Source organism: Spermophilus citellus, assembly GCF_964194105.1.
Source record: "Spermophilus citellus genome assembly, chromosome: 4".
Lineage (NCBI taxonomy): Eukaryota > Metazoa > Chordata > Mammalia > Rodentia > Sciuridae > Spermophilus > Spermophilus citellus.
In genome coordinates, this window is record NC_138185.1 from 200,919,019 (window position 1) to 200,932,360 (window position 13,342).

A 13,342-nucleotide genomic window follows, 5' to 3' on the forward strand; every position below is an offset into this window, starting at 1 on the left:
TTGCCACTCCATGTCGAGTACTTGTAAAATGCCCTTCTGTGCTGGCTCTGGGCTTTAGCATCCCTTGGTGTTTTCCTTATCTGTACATCTATACCTTTGTAAATAGTCACTTCTTTAAATTGTCCTCAGGCACCCAATTTAAATGTGCATGCTTCCTAAAGGATTCTAACTGATAATCTTTATAGTCTTTATGCTCTTGTGGTTCCTTGTATTTATTGCTTTTTTATCATTTGCCATATTAAGTTATTATTTATAGTATTCTTTCCTTTGAAGCTTTCCAAAGGGAGGAATTGTGTGATTATTTGCAACCATAATACCTAACACATTGCCTAGCATATAGGGACTTCCTAATAGTATTGAGAAATGCAGATAAAGAGAGCACTCTCCTTTTTCTTCTCGAAACAGAACTATATATAGAATCTCAAATTATAAGACAGCTGAGCCTCTTTGGTTAAAGCATGATTCCAGAAGAACTGGAGGTTGGTAGCCCAATCCACTCAGCCTCTTCTTATGCCTTGGCAGCGTTCTTTTAGGGAGCTCCTGTGCCAGGCATCTAGTGAACACAGGTTGAAGTCTGCTGGTTTATAGATAATCTCACAAGTTACTTCTAGTTCAGTTTTTTTTTTTTTTTTGTGTGTGTGTGTGTGTGTGTGTGTGTGTCTGTCTATTATTGGAAATCTTGAGCAAATACTTGAGAACCAAGAGAAAAAAAAAATCCTCAGAAACAACTAGTTTGAATTGGATTTTGAGCCCCTAGGTTTATCTATGCCATGGAAAATGGGAAGGGGGCAGTTTATTTTTTTGTGGAAAAGACATCAGGCTTTGGAATTAATTAGGCTTTTGTTTCAAATTCTTGCTTCATCATTTACTAACAACCATAATTTCTCATTGTACGTTAGAGTTAGTGTAGGACTTGGAAGAAATAACATATTTATAGATTTTCAGCATGGATTCTTATAGACTGTAAAGTCTTAGTAAGTGTAGTCTTATTAGTTTTTATTATTAAAGTTGTCCAGTCTAGCATAATATGACATTCAGGGGAACTAGTTTGATGTCCCAGTTTTCATCATAATGTTTTCCAGAACAATTTTTTGGTACTTTGATTTATTTAAAAATATAATAAAAACTGTAGTGCTGAGAAGTCATCTTCCTCCCCGCCCCCCCCCCCCCCCCCCATGGATGTTAAAATTCCAGCTCATGATATGGTCTGTTTGCTTTAGGGGATGATGAACAGAGTGATTGGTTCTATGAAGGAGAATGTGTTCCAGGATTCACTGTCCCTAATCTTCTGCCTAAGTGGACTTCTGATCGTTGCGCTGAAGTAGAAAGAATGGATTCTGGACTGGATAAACTTTCAGATTCCACGTTCCTTTTACCTTCTCGACCAGCTCAAAGAGGTAAGTTTGGAGAAAACTAAAATATAATTCATGCCTTCGTAGTTCTTTTTGGGAGGAATCATGTCATTGTCAAGGATACTCATGCCTCTAAGCATGCGGTACTATCTGAATGGTGGAGATAGTACACCATTCAGGGGTTTCTGGAGGATTCAAGGGTGAGTCTTAGCTTGAGATTCTCTGCATTCTTACCTGATTCAATCTGTGAAGATTCTTAGAATATATATTAACAAGGCATTTCTTCAGCTTGCCAAGCTGCTTGCTCTGCTGTAATGATGGGTTATTGACTATTCATTGGAAATCTGTCTCTTGGAAAAGAACAGATTTCAGTAAGAACATCCACCTACAAGGTGCAATGGTACTTTTTAAATGGATGATTTTTATTTTAATGATTCTGTTATTGCATACTTAAGCATAAATATATGTCCTTTTCTTTTGCTTTTTTTTTTTCAATTGTGAAGGTAGCACAGTGGGGTGAAAAACCCAGCCCAGGACGGGGAGAAGGAAATGTCATGTTATTCTTTGGTACTTTCTGCTACCTCTGTGGTTGCTTCATTTCCTTCAGTTTCAGGGGCCTTGCTTAAGATATGTGAAGTTGAACAAAACTGGTTTTTTTTTTTTTGGGGGGGGGGTTCTTTAGTTCTGTAAATTTATAACTTTAGGATTCCCAGTAACCAATAATCAACCTATTAGTCAGTTATCAAGTATTTGTTGATTATTGTAGGTGGTCAGGGTTACACTAAGAGCTATAAATACCTGTGAAATAGGATTTTATTTTGATGAATTTTGGAGTTTGGTAGACTTTCTCAAAGCAGTGGATACTTGGTAAAGATTATTGCCTGGCTGAGGCACATTCTTTGCTACCCTATTAAATTCTATCAAACATTTCAATGAACATTTCTTTTTTTCTTCTCTTTTTTATTTTTCCTGTTTTATGGTGCTGGAGATTGAACCCAGGGCCTTGTGCATGCTAGGCAAGCACCCTGTCAACTGAGCTATATCCCCAGCCCCCTTCAATGAACATTTCTATAAGTTCTTTTTGGACCACTTAACATAGGCACAAAAAGTAAAAAAAAAAAACAAAAAACAAATGGCTTGCAATCCCAGATCCAGAAACCATGTCATTGATAACATTGTTGTGTGAATTCTTCCTGTTCTTTCTGTGTGGGGAACACATAGAACAGTTAAGAAAATGGGGTTTTTAGGGCTGGGGTTGTGGCTCAGCGGTAGAGCGCTTGCCTAGCATGTGCGAGGTCCTGGATTTGATCCTTAGCACCACATAAAAATAAATAAAATAAGGATATCATGTCTAACTACAACTAAAAAATAAATATTAAAAAAAAAAAAAAAGAAAATGGGGTTTTAGTGTACATTCTCTTTTCACCATTACTTTGTAATATTAGAATGCTTTTGAGATTGTAACTAGCATTTAATTTAAAATTAAAAATTGTTAATATACCTTATATTTACATAGCATTTGCAGTTTATAAAGAACCTTCCATATGCTATTTCATTGGGTCTTCAAAACAACTCTATAAAGTAGGACCAAGTATGTAGGTGCGGATGCCTAGGTAAAAGGTGAATGGTGTGCCTAAGATCATTCAGCTAGTGACAAAGACATGGGAACAAGTCCTTGGCAAATAACATTGTGAAGATCCTGGGTGTAAGGGCTCCAGTGTACTAGAAACATCTCCCTGTGTATGGATTTTCCACATTCAGTAACCGAGGCCTTCTTTTTCCAGGATACCATGCTCGTTTGAATCGTCTGCCAGGGGCTGCAGCACGATGCCTCAGAAAGGGGCGAAGAAGGCTGGTTGGGAAGGTGACAGCTTTCATGGTTTCCTGGGTGCCCTAGGAAGATGAAACTCCCCATGGGATTTGTGTATCCTATTGGTGATCAAAGATGCTATAGAACTCCCTGGTGTTAGGGAAGCCAACTGGAATGTTTGGGGAGTTTGCAAGAGTGAACATTATGTAGGATTTAAGTTTATACACACATAAATGATAAAAATGTAATCCACACAGGAGTTCTGACAAAGCAGATATTCTCTTCACAGCCTCTATTGTGAATGCATCTACAGGCCTGATCTCTTGTCTCTCTGCACTTTTGATTATTCATCATTATTATGGTTTAAGTTAAAATACTCTTGGCCCTTTAACAACTTGTGTGTTAAGGAATGTTTCTTTGTTATATTCTAACTTTGGTCTTTTTATCCTAGAATTCATTAAAACAAAACAAAAATCTCTGTTATCAAATTACAATATCCCTTCCTTGGCCACAAGAGAGGAGTCTCTACGGTCTCTAGTTCTGCTTAGCCAAGACTGTGATAGACACTTGGCTTATTTCACTCCTCCCTACGATCTTGTCAAAATGTTAATAGTTTCTTTTTTTAAAAAAATATTTATTTGGGGCTGGGGATGTGGCTCAAGCGGTAGCGCGCTCGCCTGGCATGCGTGCGGCCCGGGTTCGATCCTCAGCACCACATACAAACAAAGATGTTGTGTCCGCCGAGAACTAAAAAATAAATATTAAAAAAAATTCTAAAAAAAAAAAAAAAAAAAAAAAAATTTATTTTTTAGGTGTAGTTGGACACAATGCCTTTATTTTATTTACTTATTTTTATGTGGTGCTGAGGGTCAAACCCAGGACCTCGCACATGCTAGGCGAGCGCTTTGCCGCTGAGTTACAACCCCAGCCCTGAAAGTTCCTTTTATGGATGAGGAAAACTTAGGTTCAAAGAATTTAAGTAATGTCTGATGTTACCTGGATTGTAGTGACAGAATAGATATTGGAATCCAGAGCTACTTTATTTATTTTTTTTTATTTTTTACTCTAGCTTTGAGACCAAGAGACAGGCAAAGACAAGGGCTAATACTTACTTGAAGATGAAGGTAGGTGAGGGATAAGAAGGAGAGACATTTGAGAGCATTGATTTGTTTGTTCTCTCAGCATTTAGAATGCCTGCTATATAGGCTCTGTGCTGAGCTAGGTATATAGCAGTCGGCCATAGTCTGACTTCTCTTAAGGGACTGGTGCACCCTGCCCCAGTACTGGGGATTGAACCCAGGGGTGCTTTATCACTGAGCTACATCTCTAGTCTCCTTTACATTTTTTTTTTTTTTAAGATGGGGTCTTACTGAGTTGCCCAGGTTCACTCAAACGTGTGATCCTTCTGCCTCAGCCTCATAGCTAGGATTACAGGTGTGTGCCACTATGCCAGGCTTCAGGGAACTGTATTCTGAAATTTTAGCCATGCAAAAGAAATGAGGCTGTTTATTTGTAGACAACTCAGATTCTTACTCCTTATTTTTAAATTCTAATTTGAATCTCACTAAGTAGTAAGATTTGATTATTGGAAGAATGATAACTTGATCTTTTTGGATCATTCACTTTTGAGACTATTAATAGAGTGCTGTGTTTGCTGTTTTGGGAGTTTATAGGACAGCTACTGGAATAGAAGTATATATGGTTGAGGGAGGTAAGAGGTTAGGAGTGGGGAACACTTTTTCTCTTTATTGGTTAGGTTGGACAGATGAGGTTCTCCCTACCACCTGCTTTTCTTTCTTTCAGCTCTTATAAAATAAGAGCCTTCTACTTCCATGGAAGTGAGTCAGTTCATCACCAACTGACTTCAGCTTGCCTGGGAGGGAACTAGGGCCTATTGGACAAGCCTCTAATGATTTCAAATGAATAGGATAATATTTACTTGTTTAATTCATCTTCATCACCTTAAAGGGATATTTGTCATTTCTAGCAGAGGTCACTGCTCTGCCCCCCTTTTTCCCCTTCCCCAGCCTCTCTCCTCTTTTTCTAAATTGTAATCATAAATAATGAGTTTCATTCACAGCTCCTTGCCAGCGAGCTGCTAATTACGCAAAGTACTGCTTGTAATTTACACAGTAATAAACTGTAAATTTAAACATTACGGCATTTTAAGTTAATAATTTTTCTGCTGTAGCAAATGGCTCATTTTTCACCCATCTTTTCCCTTGGCCCCCTACCATTCTGTGTCTGTAAGTTGGAGGTATAGCTGTAGGAATAAGAAATATGAAAAATGCATGTGTGAAACCTGGTCATTTAGCTACACTCTTTTCCAGAATCTGACCTCAGATTAATTTTTCTATAGCCAGGGGTTCTGTTAAAATATGTATCCTAATGTTTAGGCTAGTCCATACACATAATGAGTACAGATAACAATACTTGTCCAGAAACAAATGTGTTTGAGTAACAGTCTTGCCAATCTTGACATTCATGACTCATGTTCTCTTAACACACACAAGTGTGTAACCATTATTCACATAGGGGTTGGTGTCCTTTTTTAGGTAATAGATAGTCATTATGAACGTACTCAAGATCAATGAACAGTGAGTGCCTTCTGCTATTTTCCAATTTTTTGGAGATGATTAGTTTCTGAATTGCTTATAGTGTTATGGGTAAGTGTTCACATTATAGTCTTGACAATCCTGAATTTACAAGTCAGCTTTTACAAGTTTAAGTTTCTGTTTTTACTTTGAGATGTTGTTAAATGGATTAGGTACAGGGTGACAATTTTTATAAATCACAAAAGTCCTGTGATATGTATTCATTTAGTTAGCAGCTATTTAGGGTTTACCAGTGAGAACTCATTTATTTTCCCACTGTGAAATTTTCTCACGTGAGTGGGGCTACACTCACATGGCTGACTCAACTTGGTGTGCTGGCCTGTTAAATATTGGCTGCTGTTGAATTTTCTGCAAAAGTGTTTCTGCTATATACGTTAGTAACCACAGTATGCATAAAGAAACGATGTATACATGTATTGAAGTATCACTATGGTACCTACTAATGTGTATAATTTTTAGGTTGTATATATCAATTAGAATAAAAATCACATTAAACACTATTTATAATGTCTTTGGATCAGTAGAGAATTAATAAGGATAACATGTAATACTTTTCAGATAGATTCCCATTAAAAAAAATTAGAGTTGCTATTGGGTTACAAGATTGACATTTGAACTGGGTCCTATGGCACACACCTGTAATCCCAGCTACTCAGGAGGCTGAGGCAAGAGATTGCAAATGTGAACCTAGCTTGGGAGATTTAGCAAGACCTTGTCTCAATATAGAGAGGGCTGGAAGTGTAGCTTAGTGGTAGAGCATTTGTCTAGCATTGTGAGGCCCTGGGCTTGATCCCCAAGGGTAACAAAAAAAAAAAAAAAGACATTTGAGCTGTTCATTTGAGGTTGCTTCAGGTGGCACAATTATGGGAAAGTGTGAGCTTAGAAACATTGTACTTTGTATATTTGCTTCTGTGGTGGGATATTACTCTTTTTTTCCTTGCCTTTTTAGGAGTCCAGCATAAGTACTCTGGGTACTGAGAGGATAAGCCATATCATCAGTGACCCCCGGCAGAAAGAGTAAGTGCTGAAGTGTTTACTGGCTGTGCACACTGTTCTTTGGAGAAGGAAGTAGAGGAGGTTTTATGAAGCAACCTAGTGTCAGGCTACAGAGCTGAAAGAGGTGATCTAAAAGATACGTTCTTTATAATAGTTAAGATGGCCAGAACCATGACAATGATTTTCTTTCTAGACTAGTTTGTATTTTCTTGGTTTTTATGTTTCTAGGTGTTACATTAATGCCTGCCAACATTTCTACCTCTTGTTTTTAAATGAGTGATTTTTCTCTATTCTGTATTTTTTCCCATTTTCAGAGCTCTTTATAGAGAAAATCTCTTCTGTCTAATCACTTTGATAAGTGCAGTGGAAAGCCTGTATGTAGCTATAGGAGAATCATCTACACATTCTTAATGAGAGCCTTGTCACCTAGCATGGTTGGCTCTGCCATGTTTCTTGCCTGTATGACTTATGGTTAGTACCCAGTTATGATCTTGTAATTCAGCCCAGTCTGATTTTTAATTTATAAAATAGGAAAAAAAAATAGGCAAGATGTGTACATGGTTTATGCCCCTTTAAGCCCCTCTTGAACTGAAACTCCCATTGTCATTGCACAGCAGAGAGAACATTGATGTTGCTCTGTGACCTTGGGTTTATTGTAGTCTGCCCAGTCATTTACATTCCATTATGAGGCTTTGAAGAGTTACTTTTTTTTTTAACCCTTATTTTATTTATTTTTACGTGGTGCTGAGGATTGAACCCAGCGCCCTGCACGTGCCAGGTGGCAGACATTTACCACTGAGCCACAACCCCAGCCCTGAAGAGTTTCTTTCAGCCAAAAAATTCACATATAGTCTTTGTCCTTTCTCCTCCAGTTGTGTCTTCTCCCATTTTCTTTGTCTTCACTTCATTATTCCATCTGTTTATCTTCTCCCCTCTGTAATTTTCTACCACTTCTTTTATTGTTTTCTTCCCTGTTATTCTCTCCCTCTCTTTAGTTTCTGGTTACCATCAGCTGGGAAAAGAGATCGAAATCAGGTAAGATCACTTTTCCTTATCATCTTTATTTTGTCATTTGATTTCCTTTTCTTTAGAAAGAATAAAACATTGGCTTCTGATTTTCCTCACATTTCTGCCTGTGCACAAGAGGTAAGGTTTCCTTTTCCCTACGTTATTCTGACTTTCTCAGAGGACTGTTCCCCAAGAATATCTGATACTTACTGATGAGAATCGTAGACACTTCCTCCTTTTGAGGTTTACCCATGATTGTCAGTTTCTTACTTTTCAAGGGGATTCTGTTTTTATTTTTATTTTTTAATTTGTAGTAAGAAAGTAGAGTGAATCTTATCTGCTTATGGTTTAGTTTAGCACCAGAATCCTGTACTGTGAAGTTGTGAAGTCCTTTACTGAATGAAACCTTGACATCTGAAGCAGAAGAGGGTAGAGCTGCTAGAGTTCACTATCTAAAAATTGCTCATAGTGGCTACTGTTAGGTTTATTCATGTTTGAAACTCTTTCATTTTGGGCGGGATAGGGGTTTCTTTATCTTAGTAATGAGTTGTAGAATTGATGAAGACTGATGGGTAAAAATTTTCAGGCTTCTGTTGCTCAGTGGTTGGTTTGTTTTTTGGACTACTTAGTAGCATACCAAATTGACGTACATTTTAGACTTGGAACTTTCATTGTAAAGTTGCTGTTTCAAAACGTACTAAAGCAGTGAAAGATGTAATCATCTCACGAGTTGATTTCACATAATTTTAAGTTATGTATTCAAAGAAATGTAATCACTACATCAAACTTGTCACTTCTTGGAAACATAGTTAGGACAAGTCCATGTTAAAATAATTGGCATAAAGAAAAGTACTAGGTAAACAGTATGTAGTAGGGAGTCAGGTAAGGAAAAAATCACGAAGGCAACATGTGACAGACTGCTGTTTAGGTATTCTTAAGTTAGAGCTCTGATCATGTTCATATCAGAGAATTCAAAGGCAGAAGGATACCTGTGGTCATCACCTACTACAGATCTGTTAAGTACAAATGAGGAACTGGAGGTCCATGTATTGTAAAATGTTTGCCCAAAGTCATACAGCAAGTAGAACTGGGTCCAGCACCTTTATGGCTTAGTATACATTCTTATATTCTTTGAAGTTGTCATTCAGAGTTCTTCCAATCTTTTTTAGAAATTGTTTTGTAGTTGTAGATGGACAGAATGCCTTTATTTTATCTGTTCATTTTTATGTGGTGCTAAGGATTGAACCCAGTGCCTCTCACATGCTAGGAAGTGCTCTGCCACTGAACTATAGCCCAACCCTCTTTCAATCTTAAGATGCATTAAGTTGCTGACAATGGGCTATTTTGGGAAAAGTCCAAAGAAAGCTAACAAACATAAAGCAAGGTACTTTTACACATACTGTATTCCATTTGACCCTCACAGCCCCCTTTTTGTTTTTGTGCTGGAGATGAACCCAAGGCTTTGCACATGCTAAGCGTGTACTCCACCACTGAACTATTACTCTGTTCCTCATGGCTTACCTTTTGAGGTCAGTAAATGTTTACAGATGAAAAGTTGAAATTATTTTGAAACCTTAAAGCAACATTTCAGTTAGCCTTTAAAAAACAAACAAACAAACAAAAACCCTGTAACATATAATCTGCAGATGAGGATAATACAACTCAAAGAGGCTTTGTCATTTTAAACACTGAGCGACTTGATGGACTGAGATTAGGTATTTCAATTCTAGTGTAGTGTAGTATAGTCTCTTTTTGCTATACTGTGCTGCTGGTCTGTGCTCACTAGTTACTGTTAAAAACATTTGTCAGAATAAAGGAACAAAAAAGGTAATTTTGCACTAGTCTTCTTGGGAAAGGGGGCTGATAAACAGTTGATAATCATTAGATGTAAGTTCCTGTGATGCTAGTTGGGAAAATACACTCTTGTGCCATTTAAATATTTACTGGGTATCAGAAGTTTTTGAAGAACTATTGTTTAACAAGGAAGTTTTTTCTTTGGAGATGTGCTAGATGAGTTATGCCACACTCCTGGGCACACTATTAACTGTGCACAACCTTATGGAATGGTGTCTATGTTAGTACGACAGAGAATTGGATAGTCAAAGAAAAGTAAATAGTAGGCTGCCCTTTGGGAACAGGTCTCTTTCATTTAAACCTTACTAAAAAAATCTTATTTATCCCCACAGTTTAATCCCCTTTCTCCTCTTTACTCCCTGGATGTTCTTGCTGATGCTTCTCATCGAAGATGTTCACCAGCACACTGCTCTGCCAGGTATTGTTGTTTAGTGACTGTTATTTTCTTCTGGACATTATTTTCTTCTTTTATAACACTTCAGATTATAAAGTTTGTATATAGGTCCAATTTTATCCATACAACCTTCAGAGATAAATAGATGTTTTACAGATGCAGAAACTGAGGCTGAGGGCTGAGGTGTCTTTGCTGTGGTCACATGGCTAGTATGTGATTAAGTCTCAACTGTGACCTCAGTCTTCTGGCTCATATTCCATATTATTTCTGCTGCTAAAAGCCCCATCTTCAAAGAACATTATTAATGTTCCTTGCCATGACCTGCAAAACCCTGCATAATCTGATTTCTGCCTACTTGTCCAGCCTCCTTTCATATAATTCTTCCCCCTCTCTGGGGAAGAGATCCATCTGCACTGGAGAGCTCCATTTTGTTCTTCAAAAAGAACAGGCTTTTCCTGCCTCAGACCTTCACTCTTGTTTCTTTTGCTTGGAAATCTCTTCGAGGTCCTACTCACCACAACTCAGTTGTTACCTCTTCAGGGAGGACCACTCAGACCACCTTCCTAAAGGGGCAACCTGCAGTACTCTCTGCTCATTGTGTTTCCTTCCTGTTTAGCTCTTACCACAATCTGTAATGCTTTTACGTATTAGGTGTTTTTTTTTTCCCCCACATGTCTCTTGCACTAGAATAGCAGCTTCAAAGGGCAGGGATCTTGCCTTATTGTCTAATAATTCCCCCTAGCATCTGTGTCTGGCACTTGTTAGGTGTCTGGTATTGTCAAATGAATGAATCTTATGCCTCTCATTGTGAATTTTCTTAATTTAGGTTTCATGGAAAGTACATATAGTTTTATAGAATTCCTCAGCAGGCTTATTGTGGACAAAAGAGCAGCTAACTGGTGGACCTTAGAATTATTATTTCTGGTAACATAAAGAATTTATTTTCAAGTTCTGATGATTTTCCTTCTTTCTAATAAATTCTTAAATAGATATACTCATAAATTTTGGGTGCAGGCTACACAAAGAAGTTGTTCTTTTATAGAAGTAGTTGGAACTGTGTACCATAACCTACTGCCAGCTCTTTCTACTTGGAGAAGTAGCATTTCAGTGGGGAAAAATCTTTTGAAAAGAGACAATTAGGAGTTGGGGTTGTGGCTCAGTGATAGGGCGCTTGCCTACCATGTGTGAGGCACTGGGTTCAATCCTCAGCACCACATAAAAATAAATCAAGATATTGTTTCCATCTACAACTTAAAAAAAAGAGAGTTCATCGTAAATGGTGTTAATAAGAATGTAGAAAATTGTGGGCCTATGTAAACTGCCACCGTAAGGCCTTTCCTTCAGTATCATGCTGTTTACTCATCACTCATTCGTTCAACATTTGCTGACTCCCTACCATGTGCCAGCCTCTTTTTCAGGTACTTCCCTAAAGGAGCTTATATTCTTGTGGGAAAGTCAGTTATAGAAACTGACAGTTGCAATAGTGATTTGTATCTGGATGATACAAAGTACAGAGGAGAGCCCTAACTTAAAGGTTTAGGGGAGATTTTCTTAGAGGTGGTGATGCTCAGAAAGCCTCAAGAGTTCACTCCAAGCCAAGTGTGGTGGCACACACCTGTAATACCCTGAGGTAGGAGGATGGTGAGTTCAAAGTTAGCCTCAGCAACTTAGCAAGTCCCTGAGCAACTTGGTGAGATTCTGTCTCTAAATAAAATATGAAAAGGCTGGGGATGTGGCTCAGTGGTTGAGTGCCCTTGGGTTCAATCCCCAGTAACCAAAAAAAAAAAAAAAAAAAAAAAAGTTCACTGCATGGGAGAGCAGTCCTCTAGCTTTTTGTCTTGATACCAAACAAATTAATGGCTGTGTATACTCTGGGAAGAAGGTATGAGCTTATGAGCTTCACCCTGTCATATCCAGTACTCAAAGCAGATTACTTTGCCCTCTTCCCTTTTCCTCTGCTGCCTAGAGCTGTGCTGTGCTAGGGTCAATATCAGTACTTTCCTTGGATTTTAATTCCTTTAAAAGTCTCAGCCCTCTGGCTGGGATAGGTGGCAGTTTCTTATTTCTTTGTGTATCTCATTATCCACATCATTATCTTCATTCCTTTACCTGGCTTGCTTGTGGATGGGCTTGGAAATACTAGGAAGTCTCAGCCGAGCTTTGGTACACTTGGCTCTAGGGAAATACTGGCTATTGCTTTAGACCACTGCTAAAAGCAAAGGAGAGAAACTGTGAACAATTATGGATAATCTTTGTCCTTACTCCTGGGTAGCATTCCCAGGCTGGTGAGTTCTAAGTTGCATGCAAGAAGTTCTTGAAGGTAGGGGTAAAAAACTTTTTTAAACTTCACATTTATTTATTAGTTTATCTTTGAAGTTTTTTTGTTTTAAACTGTATACCTATTTGTCTACTAGCACATGTTTAATGTGTACGTACATAATATGCACACACATAATGTATTATATATAATAACTATTTCCTCAGAGTTTTTACTGAATGAGGATCAGTCAGTCAAGCTTAGCAACCACTTCTCTGTGGGAAATAATCAGCACAAGTGACCTCTATGCAGTTTCCAGGAAATGTGAATGATGAAAGACTTAAATTCTTGGGGGTACCCCCGCCTAGCAAGAGGTCAGTGGAGAAGGTGCAGTCCATCTCCAGTGTGAGGGACTGAGGAGATTGGACTTGGAACAGGGCAGTGGGTTTTGTGAAGAGGTGACCATTTAACAAAAGCCTGGCCCCAAGGAGGGAATGTAAACGAGGAGTGATGGCAGAGAAGAGGCAGCTGAGTGACTATGTTAAAAAGTGTTTTGAATGGAAATTTTTTCTTTTTCTTGTCCCATTTTATTTGTAGTAAGAAAATATTTCTTTCAAAGCATTTAGGCAGCAGTGGGAATTTTACACCCATCATTAGAACAATTCGTGTGTGTGGTGACTATGTTATCATTAGTGGTATAATTTTATTTTGCAAAGAGAGAAGTGTTTCCTGTTTTATCACAGCTTTCCCCGAGGAGGGCTGGTGTATTAATTTGCTGTATTGCCTCCTGGCTGTTCCCAGGCTGTTTTTCCTCTTCATCATGGAATTTTTAATGGCCCTCATGCCTCTTGGGAAGCATGTGAGGAAGAGTTCCTCCGGGAGAGCTTCCCTTTTTTCACATGCCTATAATTACTCTCCTTTAAGAGCACAAAGAGTCTGATAATCATGCCTGAACTATGAAGGTTCCCTCCTGTCCTGGAACTGAGCTGAGGCTGCTGCTTGCCTGGACACTGCCAGTTGCACTCTACCAAGCACTCAGCTATTGCATGAGAACAA

At 38.3% G+C, this 13,342-nt stretch overlaps 1 protein-coding gene across 5 annotated transcripts in view; it reads left to right on the plus strand.

Annotated features, from left to right (window-relative positions):
* The window catches only part of GPATCH2L (G-patch domain containing 2 like), a gene marked incomplete at its 5' end in the record, with an annotated part of 52,329 nt that overhangs the window by 20,516 nt on the left and 18,471 nt on the right, over window positions 1-13,342 (plus strand). For 3 of the 5 annotated variants that reach the window (XM_081289061.1, XM_081289060.1, XM_081289058.1), the window contains 5 exons: window positions 1,221-1,397; window positions 3,137-3,216; window positions 6,727-6,794; window positions 7,865-7,919; window positions 9,968-10,053. In XM_081289061.1, coding sequence (XP_081145187.1) covers window positions 1,221-1,397; window positions 3,137-3,216; window positions 6,727-6,794; window positions 7,865-7,919; window positions 9,968-10,053 — 466 coding nt within the window. Of the gene's footprint in view, window positions 1-1,220; window positions 1,398-3,136; window positions 3,217-6,726; window positions 6,795-7,768; window positions 7,809-7,864; window positions 7,920-9,967; window positions 10,054-13,342 lie in introns of all 5 variants that reach the window. The other 2 variants (XM_081289059.1, XR_014021359.1) reach the window with 2 other exon arrangements.